General features: G+C 38.1%; 1 protein-coding gene across 16 annotated transcripts in view; it reads left to right on the top strand.

Annotated features, from left to right (window-relative positions):
* ANKS1B (ankyrin repeat and sterile alpha motif domain containing 1B) overlaps positions 1-20786 on the top strand; it is a 436519-nt gene that overhangs the window by 262943 nt on the left and 152790 nt on the right. For all 16 annotated transcript variants that reach the window (XM_065043836.1, XM_065043965.1, XM_065043826.1 and 13 more), the window contains 2 exons: positions 58-156; positions 12193-12345. In XM_065043836.1, the coding sequence (XP_064899908.1) occupies positions 58-156; positions 12193-12345 (252 nt within the window). The remainder of the gene's footprint in view (positions 1-57; positions 157-12192; positions 12346-20786) is intronic.

Raw genomic sequence — 20786 nt, 5'->3', positions numbered from 1 at the left:
GAAGGCATCTGCTATTTTTTAATTTTTATTCTACCTTTTTTTTTTTTTCCATTTTAGGGAAGCAATGTAATGGAGGACCAGGATCTCCTGGAAATAGGAATCCTTAACTCTGGACACAGACAGAGAATACTCCAAGCAATCCAGCTTCTCCCAAAGGTATCGTTTCTGTTATTATCAAGCAAGGGAAGTCACACGTCTAGCTTTCACATTACCTTAAACACTTTTTTAAATGGAGAAAAATGTCACTCTTTACTGGTTTTGTAGACATGTTTTTTGCATATGCAAATGTTGCATAACATAATGGCATTGCACTGAACTCACTTTGTATAGATGTACTAGACAGACAAAGCAAAAGAGAGGAAAATCTGTAATTTGAAGTGATGGGTGTTTAGAATTTATTTTAATTATTTTTGTCTTTTCAATCTGTTTATAGACTGTCACTACATATGTGTAAATAAGGCTGTCAATGAATGCCAAATATTTGTCTTTACATAGCAATTGGCCTGGAAATAGTTTGCCCCTTATATCAGTATTCTCAAAAGCCTTGGATGAACCATCGTTTCCCTAGTACCTGCCTTTTGTGTAAGATGTGGAGACTTCCTGCAGGCTTCATATTTGATTCACTGCTGTGTACATGAATTTTTCTTCTCATCTGTGGACAGAATAACTTGCAGACATTTTTCCAGTCATTTTTGGTGCTAGCTGATATAAACTATAGATTTTAAAATCAGTGATAGAATGGGATTTTTCTCATATTTTGTATACCAGAATATATCAGTGGAGGCTTCTACTAGCATTCCAAACAAGAGAGATAGTGGACCTAACATGAAAACTTATTATTTGATTTTGCCACACCAGTAAGGCTCATAAGGCTGCCACGTATAATGCACATACTTAGTCTAAGTTACTAGGCCAGAAATAAAACCTAACGTAAAGTGCATGGAGCGTTCTGGAAGCAGCATGTATAGACTAATTGAGGTAAATAGAGATTAGTCTGCCTGCAGTTTGATGATGTTGGAGAATCAGAAGAGTAATTAAAGGACTTTTCAGTCTAGAATATGAGGCTGGCACTGCTGGAAGAGGCTTTTTGATGCATCATGACTTACTGGATGGATCACTTGTAAAAGAGAACAAGGGCTTCTTTTATATGGGAAAAATTAGAAGTTGTGGACAATTTCTGTATCTGGATGTGCTAGTCAATCCATATATACTACAATATAAGTCTGCACTGAAACACTAAAGATTATTAAAGACAATAATATTCCACATACGATATTAGACAAGTAACATAAATGGTAAAAGTAGTAGGGTATATGAAAGTAGCATTTGGTGAGTTACAATAGATATTTAAGGTTTAACTATTAATTTGTTAAGTTTTCATCAATGCTATCATTCAAACAAACTTTTGTAATCTTAATCCCTGCTCTTAGCTGATAGAGTATTTTTTCTGTTTTTCGTACTTCTCAGAGAGATCACTATTCTTGTTTAAATTTTCCAAAATTAATGAATGGATTGTTAATATATAATAATTGTAGTGCTATCTGCACTCAGTAGCTGGTGTTTATGAAAACATTTTTAATAATGTCTGCTTTTTGGGAGTATACTAATGCTGAGACCAGATTCTGTCACACAACTCCAACTGAGGTCTTTTAAAAATGTGCTTAATGTGGGAAAGGAGAACAGAATCAACGTCTAGAAATACTCTTGAAACCAGTTGAGAAGAAGATGGTTATGCAGTTACTTGGAAGAATCAACATTAAGTAATTAAGTAACATAGGACAGCTTGAAGCCTGGGCTGAGGAACGGTGGTGTGGTCTTTAGCAGCTTCCCTGTTAAACTAGAATAAACAGTCCTTAGGGACCAAGTTTTTAATGTGTCTTTGATTCAAGAATGTTACACCAAAAGAAAGGCAGTTGAAAACTGAAACTATGCATCATATTTCTTCACTTAAATGACTCAGCAACACAAGAGAGCTTACATAGTAAAAATTCATAATTTCCTATTCAAAATTGAGATCTCTTGAAGGTGCAGCTGTCAGAATAGTTATGGGGCCCCAAAATTGGGATCATGGTAAGTTTCATCTGATGTAACCTCCCCTTGATGTATTCACAACAGCTTGCTGAAGGTCTAAAAATTTTTGACATCCTGCAAGGAACTGTGAAACATTTCTGTATTTCTCCTTGTCTGTTGATAAGTTCAGCTCTGTCATCATGCATTCAAAATATTTCCTATGGTCTAAATAATTTAAGATCTCAAACCATAGTTGGACTGTCACTACTTGGAATCTCATTAGATAAGAATTCTTTTAGTTTGATTTGAACATGTACCTTTTTAATGTTCCTCATTTAATTTAAAACTTGATGACTCCTTCTGTTTTAGTACTTAATAACATTGGTGATGATATTATTCTGAGTTTTACTATAAATGTTTCCTGTCTTGTCTTATTTTTTTATGGAAGTTACATGCTTTATAAAACATCTATGGATATGCACTTCCTTAGAGCCATATACTCAGGCAGTATTAAATAAACTTAGAGCATAAAAATCAAGCAACAAATTTATTGTCAAGGTTTTAAAATACTCTTTTTAAAAAAAAAAGAAAAAGCTCTTTTTAAAATTCTCATCAACATTTATCTCTGCAGCCTGAAAATGCAACAGGCATTTAGTGGCTGAAAGGAAAGACTGTCTTTTTTTCACTCTTAATTGCTAGCTTCCTAAAGAGTGATGAATTCCTTTATTTCGAACACCAGTAGCTTGTTTACAAAACTCTTTCTAGAGCTTGATCTAGGTTTTAATAGGAAAAGAAAACATATCTGTCAAAATGTAGATGAATTAATCTTTGTAGTTTCTTATGCAGTGTTTAACCAGTATTAAAAGGTATGTTTACCTGGATTTCTCAAAATATTTTTCCTTGATGATTCTGTTTTTGAGGAGAGGTAAACTGATATGTTTGTAAGAGACAGGCAGAGTTGAAATCTCTCAGATTTCTGCTTTTCAAAATGCCTTTTATTTTTGTTGGATTAGAGCTAGTAACCCAAATTCTTATCTCACACTAATGTAATTTAAGTTATTCAAGTTTCACATGAATATTAACTAGAGCACTTTATAGCGTATTATTATTAGATAAGGTCAAGACACTCCAGTAGAAATATAATTTCTGGAAGTTAATTCTTGAAATGGAAATATTTTATACATGAGATCAATCTTAGAGCAAATTTTGTAGTGGACTTTGATATTGCATTTAAGATTTTTTTGTGTGCCAAACGAATTAAATCAATAGAAGTTTGGAGAAGGATTTTATTCATTTTATTAAGAGGATGTTCAGACATGTCAAGTGATAGAGGAAAACATCTAAAAAGATACTGAAGTTGCAAATACAAGGACTTGAGAAAAAAATAATACTGAGAAAATAATTGTGTGTGGGATATGCTTAATTGATTAAGAAAGTACTGGTAGTCATAACATAACATTTTAGCCACACTTAAGTGACACAGGAAACTAGGGAGTATTCTCAAGTTATTTTGGTATCCAAAACCTATGTGCAAGTGACTCCCCGATGAGTTCCTGAAAAACCAAAATGTTTTTGAAAAATAAGAATTATCCTAGCTTATCTGAGAACTTAGTTAAGAAAAAGGATTGGTTTTGTGTGGGATGCTCAGTGTATGGCTTCTTCTCCCAGCACATAATGGGAACATTCTCTCATTTGACAGATGGAAGAAAGATGTTAGCTGAAAGCAGCTTTCTCCTGGCTTCAGAGCTATTCTTAAAGTATGCAGCTTGTTCCTTCCTGCATGGAGAGGTCTCAGCACAAAGCAAGTTTGGGAATCTTGTAGCAGTGGTGTGCAGGCAGCCAGCCACTTTCCTGGGTGCTTTGCAGACCCAGACAAGAAGCAGGACATGATCATGAGTATAGGAGCAGTAAAGATGTGCTTCCAAAAGGTGCTGGATCTATTACTCATATGTAAAACTCTTTTGTGCAAGCACAGTAAGTCTGGCATTTAGGAAAACAGAACTACTGTGCTTGTGCATGTTAACTATGCTGTGCATGTAACAGAGAATGACCACAACATATGGCTGTTATTGTTATATTGCTATTGGCTTAGACATCCCAGAGCTCAGCAAGCTGATTTGAATCCTGGTGCTTAATTCTCTCCCTTTTAGCACAGTTAATAGGTAGATAATTCCAACTTCCATTCCTAAAGACAATGTCCAAACTAGGAGAAGCTGCAAAGTGGATATTGTAAAGTTTATGATCCTGTCCAGCCATGACTCTTTGGCTCTGTACTGCTGGAAGTGAAGATGAAAAACAGAATTCGAAGGAAATGTTTTCTACCCACTGCTTTTCCTCCTTCTAATGCCTCTGGGAATTACTTTCCTGATTTGGAAGGAGACCATTCACTTGCTTATTGCACCGCTTATAAGACCTTTCACCATAAAGAACAGAAAAAAGTGTTGGAATGCAGCGTAATGAATTTTTCAAGTCTGAAACAAAAAGGTGTAGTCTACATTATTTAAGTAATGCAGCACAATAGAAATGGATCAGTAAAACAAGGCAGTTAGATACATCCCTGCTATGCTGTTTATTTCCAACTAGCTTTAGACTTGTTCTATAGACCGTATATCCCCTCCATACATGTGTTTCAAAGCTTTCTCATGAAAGCAGTCTTACAAACGTTTTCCTTCTCAACTGAGCGTATTAGTGAACCACTCTAGACATGACACGCAGTCATTTATCTGTATCATTTAGCTAACAGTAGCATGTCACTGATTCTGCCACAATTGCCCATATAGAGTCTTGTTTCTTTTCCGGCTTCTTTTATACTTTCTTCTTTGTCGTTGACTCTGCAATGCCTCCTGCCTGCTCTGAGAATAGTCAGCAGACAAGGAAATATGCTATAAGAGAGGAAGCACTATTCTCTCTCTATGACAACCAGACTAGGGTGACTGAATGATCTTAAAATATCCGCACATCTTTTTGTCCGAGAAAGAGGACACAGACAACTCCTTTCTGGGAGTATTTGATGGAGTGGCTGTTCTGCCTTAGGCCTTCACACTTCATGTGTTCATGAGCTCCATCAGGGCCACTGATGGGATCCACATTCCTGTCTGCAACCTGTCCACAGAAACGCAGACTACCACTCAGTTGTCCTACACCTTTACTCACTATGGCATGTTTATGAACATATTTTCAGGTCATCAAAAGGACTTCCAATAGCTATATGGTTCATAATTCCAGTGCTGGCTTCAGAAAGAACACTAGCATCTTCCCTACAGGCAGCAATAGAGTTACCATCATCTGTATACTGCCTGCCTCATGCGAAATGCTATGCACCCATAGCATCACCATGTCATGAGACCATACCTGTCCAGAAATGGAACAAGTACCCAGTTTAACTGTAATTCTGTCACATGCTGTGTGAAAGGACACTATGGCTTTCACCATCTGCTTGCAAGATAGCAAGCTGCATGGCAGCCTGGACACAAACATTTCCAATATTTCTCACACTGTACATTTGGGCTGTGTTCTGCACAGCCCCTGCAAGGACACAGATAAGGCTTTTTAAGTTTTTATTAGACTGAAATAGCAAAGACCAGTTTATTCAATACCCAAAAGCATGTCTCTCTCTTCTCTTTTAACCTTCTCGGAGATCAAGGATGGCACTTGTCTCTAGGCCCCTGCACCTTCACAGATAAAGGAAAGACCAACCGGGAGTGACTGGAGTAAGACAAGGAAAATGTGACTAACACTGAATGTCTTTTGCAGTGTTTCAAATGCAATGAGAAGATCACAAAGAAATGGATCTCTGTCTCCTTGTGTCACTGAATTTCTAACCCTACTCCCACCTCCACACAAAAGAAGCAGAGATGTCTTCGTGGCCCTTGAGTCTTAATTGCTTCACCTATTCAGTCCTCAATGGCACTGGGTTGATAGACATGATTATTCTGCCTACTGGTGCGTGGCTGTTAACTTCTGTCTCCAGTGACATCTGGAAAGTATGCAGACCATTTCACTATAGAAAAATTCCAGTTGGAGCTGCTAGAAGATGGTTGGTGAGGTGGGAGGCATGAAAGGCTAACAAGACCTATGTAAGTGATTGCCATGACTTGGGGAGGGAGGAGGAGTAAGACTTGAAGGCAGCTAGAGATTCAGGGCTGACTAGGTCAGAGGGTACTTTTCTATGATTCCTCTCTCCAAGAAACCCTTCTTTATGTCCTCCTTCCCCTCCTCCAGTGAGATAAGAGCTTTTGTCCCATCCCCTCCCACTTGTCATCTAGCAAGAGAAATGATTCATCTCCCCTGTGCCTATGCCTTTGGTTGCAACACACCATTCAGAGAATGACTCTCCCCTTTCAGTCTTCTGATGGGCTGTTAGCACATTGTATTCAAGGCATTGTTCCCCAGAGGGCCCCCAGCTGTACCTCTTTGGTCTCAGAAATGATCTCTGTCTGCACAGGATGCCAAGGCCAACTTCTCTGTAGCTGTCTCACATGCAGAGGTTCAAAGGTCTCCAGAGAGGCACCACGGTGGTGGTGTGAAAGCATGCCTGTAAAGCTCTGGCTCTGTGTGCTGAGGTGCCAACAAATATCCACAGGACTGCTTGTAGAAATTATACTCATAGAAACTCTTGAGATCAAAGGCCATAGCTTCCACCTAGTCCACAAATGCCAGATTTAGGTATTCTTCAGATAGCATTATGTGCAACTGAAGTGTCCTGAACTGTTGCATACCTCATCCTCAGTAGTATTGAGTGAAACTTGTTCTTCCCTTTACCCAGACATTGTGTCTGAGGGAAAACTAGGAGGTCTTTTCAGTCTTCAGGATGTGGTTCTGTTTAAATTTCTCCAGGAAAAAAAAAATGTGTGCGTGCATCTGTTTTCCTTTAAATTCAGAAGACAGATTCCAACTGCAAAAATCACAGAAAGGGGGCCTATTGCAATGCTGGCAATCTTAGCTAGGAAACTCTGAACTCAGTTCATGGTATTCCGGATTTGCCTTCGGGGCAGGACACTGAATCAGGCAGCGCTGCAAAGTGAACATGCCGATACTGTCTTTTTATAGTAAGCTGTGACAAGATAGACAGACAGAATAAAAACCCAGAAGATTCCTATACAGCTCTTCCTCACCCACCGTGCCTTTGCAGGCAGGTCCCTGTTTTCACGCACTGGCTTTCTCAACAGCAGCCAATGCAAAGTTTACTCAGGTCTTTAGGGAGTTATGCCCCTGCCCTGGAGAGCAGCCTCTCCATCCAATTCCTCAATTTCTGCACCGTAATTCAATCAGCAGCTCCACCTGGTGCCCCTGAGCCAGCCAGGCCCTGTGGTCTTCAGAAGTGTCACTCTCCAAGCCTTTCTTTCACTGCTCCAGAGGAGGAATGACATCCTCTCCTAACAACATGAGCCCAGCTGATCACATTCGTAAAGCACATAATATACGACACACAACTCACAAAGACAAAAGACCCAAAAAAAAAAAAAAGATACCTCTTCCATATACAGTCATCAGATTGGTAGTTGATAGTTTCAAACAAGTTCCCAAAAGTGCTGCTTAAATCTCTCAGCTAGGCCAGAAGTTTAAAAGAAAGCATTCTGTGCTTGCTAAAAAGTTTTCTTGCAAACCAACAGAAGTGCACAAGTGTAAATTCATTGTAATCATAGCCATCATTTAAAAAGCTGTGGCATTCAAGTAATCTCTTTCTCCTTATAAAGCAGATAGAAAGCTTGATTTTAATACACACAGTGCTGAGATCCACCAGATAGTGGAGATAATGTGGAGAAAATAGCATTAGTTCCCCATCTGTCTGAGATATCAGAGAAAACTGGTAATAGTCCATGTTACTGAATTCACCTTGATGCTTCTGGTGCGTATATGATTACTGAAGCTCTGTTTTTGTTTATCTAGCTACCTTTGAGGGACAAAAACTCACGTACCTTGTATCCTCAGGTAAAATACTATATGGATAAAGCAGTGATGCACCTGTAAAAAGACAGATGTACAGACAGTTTCTTGTAAAGTATATCTCAACCCATTAGGATGCTACTTGACGCTACTTTTTTATTATGAGAAACAGCTCTATCTGGCTTCTGCTTTCTATTTATTTCAAAGGAAGTGATACTAGAGATAGATCAATAGGGCCTTGGAGAGAAATCTCCTATGCTTTGTGTCTTCTTCCATGCCTCATTTATGTAATACTTATATAATATTTTCTTCAAAGTTTCTTTTTCTCTAAATCCTATGGGCTTCATTCCTAGCCTTTTCCATAGTCGACACACTAAAATCATCTGTTCTTTAAAGATAACAACCAAATGAACTAGTAGCAGTGGCTGTGGAAGAACAAAACTCCCCCTATTTATGAGCAGTTAATATCTGAAAGGCTGTCATGACTTGAAGCTTAGAGATTTTATGCTGCTCTGAGTCAAACAGTGTGTGCATAGCTGCTTAGATGTTTGACACCACTGGTGCATGTGTTGTTGCTGGTGCAAAATGATTGAAATGTTACACATGGAAATACAGACAGTAGATAGGAGGAGCTTTTTCTTAAAACAAAATAAAAAATCAGTCAGCAAATATCATCAGCAAAGAAGCCTACAGGGTTTAGATGATCTGTGAGGGCAGTCTAAGATCGTGGTGCAGTATAGAAAAAAGAAAATACAAACAGTCCAAGAGCCATGACCTATTAATGAGGACTGGGATAAGATGCAACAAAACTGGAGACCTAATAAAGTAAAGGGGCAGCACTTCCAGACAGATGTTTCAAATTCTTAGGTGTTTGGTTTTTTTTTATTTAAAAATTCTGTAACGTTTTGTAAGAAAAGCAGATACTATTAATGATAATGTCATGTCTAGATAACCAATCTGTCAATAAATATTTGAAAAGAAAACATTCAGCCATCTATGAATGACAGTTAATAAGCCAGCTGATGTTATTAACATACAGAACAAAACTTCCTATGTAAGAGGACGCATACTGCAAGTTTATTATTTTTCACAGAATCACAGAATTAGGGATTGGAAGGGACCTCAAAAGATCATCTAGTCCAATTCCCCTGGTGGTATTACACACATTTTAGAAAATATGGTTTAGGTAAGAGATTGGTTCTTGGTTCATGACAAAACAAAATACTGCTTTTGTGCTGAAACTACTGGCAAATATTCTAGTTCTGAGATTACTTTTCTGTGACAGGAGCAGCAGGAGGGGCTGCCCTGCCAGGGCAGGTGGGCTGGCAGCTGAGGGGGGACAGTGAAGCCAGCAGTGAGCACAGAGCGAGTGAAGCAGGGACATTGTCAATGGCTGCAGAGTGCTATGTCCCAGGGAAAATCCACAGGGATAAGGATGACACAGGGTCTTTTTGGGAGGGCGAGTTGATGGGTGAGGATCAGCAAGGTGCATGGCTGGGCACAGATGTAGCTGTGGCACAGCTCAAGCAAATGTCAGGGACATGGACCTGAGCTAACATACAGCTTCTGCAGAAAGTGGGGTGGCCCCGACCAGGCTTCTCACTGTTATTTCTCATGTGGGTCTGATCCCAGGCTGTGCAGCTGCACCACCCCCGACGTGGCCTTGAACGCAAGCTGCCAAATTTCTGGGGCAGGGAGAAAGAAAATGCTTGCAGAGCCTCCTGCTGCCCAACAAGAGGCCAGTGTGTTTTCCATTAGGCTATTGAGTGACCCGATGACAATTTTGTCAATTGGCACCAAATCCAAAGAGTGAAATGGTCACATACATTCCAGTTGTTCTTTGTTCTTTTTCTTGTTGGATTGTTCACCTGCGTTTGCTTGCCTGCAGCGCTTTGCAGCACGCCGTAGTAGAGTGATATCTATTTTAACAACCCTTCTGACGGAGATCTCCAGTGGGAATTGAGAATTCAGAAACTTCCCGTGCTGTGTTTGCTTTTTATAGAGGCTGACGGGTTACCAGAATTGTGAACCAGGCTGCATGAGATTTCTCAATCAGCAGGTCAAAAAAAAAAATCATGTTAAAATCTGGACTTTTTAACCAAAAATGTCAAATAGCAATAAACAAAAGAAATAATTTGCATAATGTGGCCCATCTGGATATGCTGAAAATTGCTTTGAAGTTGCTTTGCTTTTATTTGTTAGAGAAAGAAAACAAAAATACCTTATATCTTTTATGAGTCATGTTCTCTGTGGGCCCTGTACATCTTCTTCATGTCTTCTCTGTATTAGATTTTTCTTCTTCAGTTTACTGGGTCCTTTCTTGTCACGTGTCAGTTGTTTAAGCATACCTCATTTCAAATCAGGTCTTGAAATAAGCTTCCCAGGAGTCAGAGCTCCCAGGGTCCTCCAATGTTTTTTGCAACCTGCTGGACAGACTACTGTCAATCTAAGATTTGAAGTAAGTCTGAATGACAATGAAAGAAGAATTTGCCATGCTTATCACATCTAAGAATTTCATTCTAAATTGGGAAGAAACTAAATTCCAAAATGTCAAGTTCAAGAACCAAACTGAACTCTCATTTCCTCATATGACTCCTTTGTTACAGAAGTGACCTCAAAGTCTACAATTCCCATTGTTAATTATGTGGTTTCTCCTGTCTCTCTTTTATGATTTAAGATACTGATTTCACTATATCCTTTAAATATTTCCGTTAATTTTGTATATCCAACATCTGCAGCAAAAGACCGAAGAGGAAACTGTCATATCCAAGATGCAGTGTGCCTGCATCACTCCTCTCTGATACTGCAGGAAACCAAGATCAAGGTCATGACATGATGGCTTTCTGCATTTGAACAGACAAATCGGCGAATACTACTGTGGCCTTCAAATGCACACTTTTTTTTCCTCTGCTTTGAATTCAAATTCTGTTTCAAATAAACTGTGAGAAATAAATTGGGTCAGGCAAGATATTAAGATCAAAATTCTCTTCTTTTTAAATTACTTTGTCACTCACTTCAAACTTAAACTCAAAGCGTTATGTTTCTGTCACACTTCCCTTGTTTCTCAGAAAGTAGGAATGTACAGAAGGAGACAGGAATGGGAGACAAGCTTTCACCATGCACAGTGTCACTTTTGCACAGTTGGGAGATTCTATGCAAAATGCAAGGTTTCTAAATTTCTAAATCTTCTTAACAGTTTACCAGTTAAGTGTATTATCCAGTTAGCAGTAGTTACATTTCTATAGAAAGATTATATGCGTATACCAGTATTGAAAATTGAGGCTATTGCATAATTTTTTCTACTTCATTCTACTTCCACTTCTGCCGCTTCTTCCACTATTGCAAATTAATTTAAAATTCATAAAAACAGCATGGCACAACAGGTTGCACAGGTAGAGGCTTTATACATTTTTATCTTTAACAGGTAGCTTGAAAATCTTCACTTGTGTTACTGAGAGGCAATTGTGAAAGAGAAATTGCAGCTCTTCTTAGCAGCTTAACAAAATTCAGAAAAATAAGATGCCAGTGGTGTTTCTTAGTTTATTATGAAAACAAGATTGATGTGATGATTCTTTCTGCGCCTGTGTTGCTATTTGAATGCAGGTGGTGCACTTCTATGTACATCATTCTGTCAATTCCATTCCAGTAACATTTGGTTCGATTGTCCAGTCTCAAGCAACTTGACAGTCAGAGTCAAATCTAAAATATATTAACGGCCCAAGAGTTCCATATAAAATGTGAGCAGGTAGAGGAAACAGACTTTTTTAAGCCTCATCTGGGGACAGAAAAATATAGTGCAGTTTCAACCATCATAAAATATCAGATAACCTACTAGGAGATATAAATTAGGAATAATATAACCAAGGTGATATGTTTCACTTGCAGTTTCATACCCAAAGATCCATTCCTCAGTCTAATTTCTTCCCCTTCTATGGAATCTTAGCCCAAATATGACATTTTTGTGCAATCAGGATATTAATAATGTTCCTTTCTCATTCTTTCTGTTGCCTTCCCTCACTTGTGAATTCTCTGATGTCTAGTAAAAATAGAACTCATGCTGCAGTCTTGGTATACTCTGTTTTAAAAGGCAAGCAGACATAAGAAAAAGATCCATTGTAAACTAAGTTTTATTAGTGTTTCTGCTCACAAAATTGCTTCGTTTTGTACTAATCATTAAAAGAATGTTGATAAGAGAATGAGATAACTCTGACCCAAAGAAAATAATATCAATAGCTGCTGTTCTGAAAGTTGTTTAATGAATATTATCAATAATTCTTGCTCATTCTTGTTTTTCAGATGAAGCAGATTGGTCACGATGGCTACAACCCCAGCTCTGTAGCTGAATGGCTGGATTCCATTGAATTGGGTGACTATACCAAATCCTTTCTAATTAATGGCTATACATCGATGGACCTTGTGAAAAAAATCTGGGAGATTGAATTAATTAATGTAAGTTGATCAATTTGTAGCAGTAGTTCCTCCTAAATACATTATAGTCCTTGCCCTTACATATCAAAGCGAAAGCACAGAAACAAATTTCACTACAGATAGCGTCATCAAGTACTGTTAACGTTTACATCTTTCATGCCTATACCTGAATTGACTGTACCCTTTGCTTCCATTTGCTTTGCTATTGTCTTTAGCATGGTATTCAATCAGCATGATTGTGTCACTGCTTCAGGATGCTGAATGACATTTAAAAATATATTTTGGTAGTATATAGCTTTTAAAGTGCCTAACAGTACTTCTTGTAATTATACTTACAGTTTACTTTTTCCACCTGCTCTGACTAAATTAAACACAAAATAAGGAGACCTTAAATACAGTTAATAGGTTATGCTAAAGGAACAAAATCTTTTATTTCATTATCACTTTTACATGAGTTAGTTAAATTAGATGCCACACGTGGGTAACCATAAACTTCAGTGTAGACTGTGCTGCAGAGTAATTTGGAATGAGATTAATTTTGTATTGATACAGTGAAGACATTGACGGTACAGCTTTGCAGATGGAATTTTCATTTAAGTTATGTTTCTGAAACTGAGTTGTTTCCTTTTATAAAAGATAGATGGTTATAGCTTTAGATCTGCTGTGGCTTTTGAAATCAAGAGTTTTTCTGAAATTTAGGGCAATCCCTACACGGAGAAAAGCCCAATATCATACTTTATTGTCTCTTCACAGACAAAAGACACAGCCTCTTCCTTCCAATATAGGAGGTACTGCATGTCTGCCTCTCATTAGTGTCTAACTCCCAGAACAGTCAAAGGCCCACCAGTAACCATAGGTATTTCATATTAACTGAAAGACAAAACCATTGTGTGTTAGAATTTTTTTTTTTGCTGTCATATTACAGTTAATGTTAACTAGCACGAAAATGTAGAGTAAGGACCAAACTCTGCCTTACATGTTATGTCTGTTGCTTTCAATGTATGTTGTAGGTGTATAATTGAAATCAGGATGTGACTGATGCTATTATGGGTGTCTGCTGCTAAGCTATTTATAACTGTGATTCTTTTTTCTATATGTGGCCAGAATTTTAATAAGACCTGATGACTCTGCTCCAGAAGCTAATATAGATTAACAACCAGCACTGAGTTGAAAAAAAAAAGTGGAACTCTCTGCTCACATTGTCTTCTGTAACTTAATTTTGCATCCCAAACATTTTGCCATAATCAATTTGGAACAAATTACCCTTTAGCTCCCCCAAGTGGATCATTAAAACTTCATTAAAGGCTTGTGGTTTGATTCCAAACTTGCTTAAACTGATGGAAAGGGTTAATACATTTCTGTAAAATTGCTATCAACCAGACCAGTATATACCCCTCTAACTTTATAGCTTAACGTCATGTTCTCATTTAAAGCCTGTACTTCTTGGGAAAACACTCCCTTTTGCAAGGGAGTTGCAAGAAGCAGCTGATAAAGTGTTGTTTAAATGTTTGTATAGATGTAGATACCTATGGAGATAAATATTTTTCCCATGTGACATATTACTGGATTATTGTGTTCAAGAGCATAGCAAACAAAACAGTTCTGCATTTGCAGAATTTCCATTTTAGTATATATTTAATTCTCACCAATCAGTAGTAGCTATCTGTAATGAAATAATGTTTACTGAGAAAATTTGTAGCTTATAAAACTATTTACTGTTATTTTTCTGTTCCAATTGAGGGTAATATTTCAGAAATGGACAAGAAATTGGTTTGAAACATTGTGCAGTCTGGCGGAACAAGATACTTATTTCTGACCAGCAGGCCTGCTGCCTGAAATTAATTTCAAAGGTCTTGCTTCACATTCAGGTGATGGCAAACAAGAGCTTATTACAGAAAATTCTTGATAAAGGAATGCATAAAGGTCAAAGCCAGTGACTCTGGAATATGATTCCTGACTTGAGTAGGTCAGAATCCAGCCACTTGAAAAATAAGAGAAAAAACAGACTTAACATCCTGAAAATAATTCAGAGTGCCCTTGTTGTAGTGGTTCTTGGTGCTTAAGTTGTAGATGGAGCAAGAAGTTTCATTTACACTTATGCCAAATACACGCAAAAAAATGTATCAAGGTCTGCAGATATGATAACTTTCTCATTTTAGCCATGAGTTTAAACAGTTACATCTACTGAATCTGACATAAAAGCCTCTCCTGCTTTGGTGCAAGGAATCCCTTAGTTCAAATTTGGTGCTTCTTTCCATTTGGAAATCATCCATGGCTTCTGGAGGGGTAGAAACAGATTTGAAGGTAGAGATAATATTCTCTTTTAAGTAAACTAGCACAACTGAAAGGACAGGGAGAGAAGATTTAATTTTTCACAAGCCCTCCTTTACATCTCAAAAAATGATAAGTCTTTAGTATCTTCTTTCTACACTTTTTGTAGTCATCAACTCAAATGCCTGTGGATGAAGTTCATGAAGCTTTAGGGTTTTTTTCCAAAATCTAAACTAGTAATAAGGTCATCCTTTATGCATCTCAGTATACTGTTGTGAGTTTTACTTACCACATGCCTCAGAACTTCTATGTGTGATGCTGACCATCACACAAATCTATTCAATTAACTTATTAAAGCAAACAGCTCATCTTTTGAAAGACAGAAGGAAGAAAGCATATTCTGAAAGTCTCCCTGTAGCTGAATGAAGCTAGCCTACCTAAATTCCCTTTATAAACTATAAAGGATGGTGAAAGAATCCAGAGGATGATTCAGGGTGGTTAAATGACGGTTAATTATCTGGATTGCTTGTTAGAGGAGTTTGTCTCTCCTTACTGACTTAGAGAGATGCTAAGATTAGCTTTAGTACCACTGTTGATCTGCTGGAGGGTAAAAAGGCTCTTCAGAGGGATCTGGACCAGCTTGATTGCTGGGCTGAGGCCATTTGTATGAGGTTCAACAAGGCCACGCGCTGGGTCCTGCACTTGGGTCACAACAACCCCAGGCAATGCTACAGGCTCAGGGAAGAGTGGCTGGAAACTGCCTGGCAGGAAAGAACGTCGGGGTGTTGATTGTCAGCCAGTTGAATACGAGCCAACAGTGTGTCCAGGTAGCCAAAAAGGCCAACAGCATCCTGGCACGCATCAGAAATAGTGTGGCCAACAGGACCAGGGAAGTGATCGTCCCACTGCACTCAGCACTGGTGAGGCCCCAGCTTGAATCCTGTGTTCAGTTTTGGGCCACTCACTACAACAAAGATGTGGAGGTACTCAAGCACGTCCAAAGTGTGGCAATGAAGCTGGTGAGGGGTCTGGAGCACAAGTCCTGTGAGGAGCTGCTGAGGAATCTGGGGCTGTTTAGCCTGGAGAAAAGAAGGCTGAGGGGAGACCTTATCAGTCTCCACAACTATGTGAAAAGAGGTTGTAGCATGGAGGGTGTTGGTCTCTTCCCCCAAATAACAAGCGACAGGACAAGAGAAAATGGCCTCAAGTTGCACCTGGGAGAGTTCAGATTGGGTATTATGAAAAATTTCTTCATGGAAGGGGTTGTCAGGCGTTGGAACAGGCTGCCCAGGGAAGTGATTAAGTCACCATCCCTGAAGGTATTTAAAAGATGTGTAGATGAGAATCTTAGGAACATGGTTTAGTAGGACTTGGAAGTGTTATGTTTATGGTTGGACTTAATGATCTTAAATGTCTTTTCCAACCAAAATTACTCTATGATTTTGTGATTTTATGATTAAAGTTAACTCTTCTGAGTTACCTCCTACTCCCGTAGGATACTGGAATAGTCAGAGCTTTGAGTCTTCTTATCTTCCTAAAAAAGGACAGTTCTTACTCCATTTCTAACACTGTTTTACCATCCTCAAAGTTACAATCTAGGCAAGCACATTAAAAAAAAAAATGCAAGCAGAATGCCAAGCATATGAGAGAGAGAGAAGATCTGAGACACCAGTGATAAAGGCCACCTTCCCTTGGCTTCTCTGGTCCTCCAACCGCTTCATTGGCGTTAAGAAACAAATTTAATATACAGCTTCCTGCACTTTATTGAAAATTATTGCAGCAAAGTCTACTCTAAGTTATGTGCTAATTTCTTTCAGACTTTAAAGTATACATGTATATATACTGTGTGTGTTTCCTCAAGCAAAATCAAGCAGCAATTAAAACATTTCAATCAGAACAGTCACTTTAAAAGTTATTTATTTGTGTTTCTTGCAAGCTCCCACCAGCATTCTCAGTCCTTTTTCAACAACCCAGACTTGGAAATTTAGATTCTGTTTCACTAGTTCATTTGTCATATTCAGATCAAGAATTTTCCTTCATCCATTTGCTGCGTTATTTTCTCAGGTATGTGCTTCCCGGGAAGCATAGTCCTAATTTCCTTATCCTGGGATTGTAAATTCTTGGAATTCCTTCTCCCAGCATTGGCCTTCCCAGCACTTCTGGGTTTGTCTCCCAGGTTTCTTGGCTCATTAGAGAGGTCAGATTCTGTACTCAGATTCAGATATTATTTGATGCTGTAGATATGTGAACTTTTCTGAAATATATATAATATGAAAAGTCCACTGTGTTCTGAAATCCCCTAACCCCATCTAAAGTGTGCACCTGTGCTTTAAAGTATGAATGCTCTTCTACATGACTAATCATATTATTCTTGTCTGTTATTCTGGATTACTTACATAACCCTCCCCCTCGGGGAGTCACTCTCTTCAGGGAACTTTTACTGAAGAAATTCTTCAGGCAAGATATAAACAGCTTAAAAGCACAAAGCAAGATATTTATCATCTAACACACACAATACACTGTAAGACTAATGAACTAGGCATTAAATCAACCCCCACCAAATGAGTCACTAAGTCTACTGGGCAAGTAGTCATCACTCTGGTAGGGGAGGGCTGGCCTCTGTTGCTCCCTGGAACAGGCTGATCCATGATGTTGCTGAGTTGATGTCTTCTGATCTCTTTTTTTCCTGGCGATTTTATATCTTTTAATGCGAATGTTGTTATCCTTGAATCCTTGAGGTGCCAGTTTCCTCTGTCTCAACAATCTTACATCTGCAACTTTACCTTTCTTATCTCGTATGCCCCCAGCCTGTGCGCTTCCTCACAGCTCCTTCTCACGCCCCAGCAATTTTCTCAGAAGAAAACTGAGAATGGTACCACAGCTGCGCTGTACTGAAAGTAGGCCTTGAATCACAGATAGCTGAACTCCTGGGAGGAGGGTTACATGCAAGTGGCCTGGTTTATAATTTCTTCTCAATTAGTTCATCCTGCACTGCGAGCTGCTTCTATTTGTGTACATCCATCTTTCACATGGGTGATCCAGTCTTCGTCTCCTGTAACGCTGATGTTTACCAATGGCTTCTTAAACTCAATTACTGTCAAGATTTTGAACTTTTGGGGAAGTGTTCTTGATGCTGTCTCTCACAATTTGCATTTCTGGTTTATATTAGGCTATAATGATTGCTGTTCAGGATCAAAGATACTAGAGAGAGAAAATAACTGCCAATGGACTGCCTTCCATTAGTTTATAAATAAATACTTTGGACCCTCCACAACATCAAGTTCCACAATTTAATTTAATTATATACTGTGTGAAAAGGTGATTCTTTAATTATATTAAAGACTGCTGCATGATCATTTCACCGCAGCCTGCTAGGTTTTGTACTATAGTAATGAACAAGCATGAAAATGACCATACTGAAACAGATTAGAGGGTTTACCTAACCCACTGTGCTGCCTATAAAAATGGCCTTGAACAGATGACCAGGGAAGGCTACGCGGATTGGACAAACATATTATGAACTATCTGCATAGCATTCTTCTAGTCATTAATAATTTGGACTTCTGGAATTGGGGAAGTTCTTCCCAACTGATCCTTGTCTTTCTTACCTTGAATGAATTATTATCATCATCAAGTTTTGTGATCTTACTGCTAGTCCTATTTCCTGTAGAAGTTATAAATACATTGAACAGCAGAAGTCTAGTCACAGGTCTCTCCAGAAATTCAATAAGAACCTCCTTCCTCTATGAAAACTGCATTCTCCTCTACAGTTTCCTGGTTTAACCTCTTCTTATGTCTTATTTTTTTTTTTTTTTCTAAAAAAGCCCTTTAAAAGTGGCTTCAAAAAAGGACTTTAGAAATCCAGACAAACAGACAGATCAAGCAGATCATAAACGACATCAGCCTACTTTTTGACTGTTTCAAAGAACTCCAGAAGGGTTTTGAGGTATGAGATGCCTTTACATGTAGTCACTTCAACTCCTCCTTGTTGTAGTTATCTGTGTGTCCACTATTAGTGTGAATTATTGAATAATTTACCTGGGACATGCTTAGAGGCTGCTATTTCCATGAATCTCCCATGAATTAAAAAATTGTCATCAATTTTGTTACACTCCAGTCCTCAGAAAAAAAAAAAAAAAGGTTTTGAGGGAAAAGTTACACATCATTGCTAGCAATTCAGCAAGTTCATCCTTGAATTCCTTTTCTATTTATCTTTTCTGTGCTATGGTTCATTTTGCACACTTCTATCATTTCTGCTTTCCATCATCTCATTTTCAAACTGAAGAGTCTTAGTCCATTTAGCCATTTCATACTTCCAGAAACCCTCACTCTGTGTGTTTGTAGTCCTCTGTACAGCTCCAATATACAGAGTGCCAGCTATACTTGTCCAATTTTGAAGTCAGAACTGCTTTATACATACTAAGCTTGAGCCTATAGCTCTACATAATAACAACCATTGTATTGAACTTAGTTCTCAGAGCTCTCATGAGGCCTTAGCCAACTAATGCACCTACAATCTCAGTACAACTTATAGTCTCTGCTTAAAGAACTTAAAAATGGACCACATAGTGCATTTAGATTCCTTGACCAGGTTAGTATCTCACTTAGCAGCCTTCCCATCTATTTCAGCAAAGCAGATAGCAGCTCCACAGCTTGATTGGGTAATACACAACAAATGGATGGATTTTATACAGTCCTCACTTGACAGCTTAATTTCCCATGCTCTATAGCATGAAAATAAAAGTTTTTCTTAGGAGGGCTGTCCTTCAGATTCTCCTTGAAAAATTACTCTGTGACTCTCCTTCTCTTGTTATTACTTAATTTCCCAAGTGTGCCACTCTGCAGAGGCAGTTTTTGAAGAGGAATGAAACATCTCAATAGCATATTCTCAGACAATGCAGCTGCAGATCTACAATTTCTGTTCCTTTTCCTCTCTACCTCAGAGCCCTGTGCTGGATTTCAGATCACTGAAAAGAATTAAGAGTGCTTGGAGCCACAGTCTTTTCTGATCTCCCAGAGACACCGCTGACTGAAAAAGATGCCCATAGCTCTTCCCGTAGTTGCTTTCTAAATGGCTCCAACAATTTTGATAATCAGAAGAGCTTTCAGGACTGAAAGTCTGCATTAGCAATTAGCTGTGGGATCCCAACTTTTATACTTGTTGAGTTTAGAAAATTCTTTGTTTACTCTTTCCAAATATTCAGGAGCATGTTACTAGTGTATTTGATTAAGAAAGTACTTGAAGTTAATTTATGTGAACCATTACTTTTAAAACAGCTACATATATAAACATGTACATGCACATAGGTGTATATGTATGTATTTGCTTTCAATTATATACATTTATATATACAGAATTCTCCAGCAAGCTAAATGATCGACTGTCTCACTTCAAAAACAAATGCCACCTCTCTAGAGACAACCATGTTGAGGTACTGGTGCAAAACCATAAGTGTTGTGTTTCAAAGTTTATCTGTAGCATAAAATGTTTGAGAATCATTCTGACACCCTGCAAAAGACAAATGTGCGTGTTGTACTGAGGAACAGATATTTCTAGGCTTTAGAAGTTTTATGGAAATCTTTACAGTTTTCTGCCAGCCAGACTGAACTTTAGATCCATTAAGACATTTAAGAAAATCTTTTCTACTGCATTTGTCATGTTTTTTATGTTAAATAACTGCAGTTTTGCAATGGTTTATGCACAATCTTGATTGGTCTGAGGAAATATGAAGAAAACTTTCAATATCCATTCAAATTCTCTGCCTCATCTATTTGCGAAACTATCCTAATTAACATAAATAATAGGGCCAAGTATTAAGAAGGTTTTTGATAACAGGATAATTGCTTATATATTTCAAATCAAATACTGCAAAGATGAATCTGGAACTGAATAGCTTTCACCATTATGTATTATTTCCTCATGAAGTAAGATATGTATATGGATTTGCTTAGTTTCTCCTACATTAGTAGAACAATGCTGCAAATGACACTACATTAATATGTGCTAGCTGCTACAGTTGTAAATACAAAAAATAACTCTATAAATTACTCTGTTTCCCTTTGAAATGGTGTCAGTAGGTTCACTGCATGTCCAAAAAAAGTTGTGAGATATTATACCTATAGCAAATCTTTTTCCATATTCAGTAGGTCTGTAGATTTTGTTCGTCCAGGGCACCCTCAGAGGTTTTAAA

This window comes from Columba livia, chromosome 1, assembly GCF_036013475.1.
Source record: "Columba livia isolate bColLiv1 breed racing homer chromosome 1, bColLiv1.pat.W.v2, whole genome shotgun sequence".
NCBI classification, from domain to species: domain Eukaryota; kingdom Metazoa; phylum Chordata; class Aves; order Columbiformes; family Columbidae; genus Columba; species Columba livia.
Note: the sequence above shows the minus strand (reverse complement) of the source record. Positions and strands in the feature narration are given on the sequence as shown.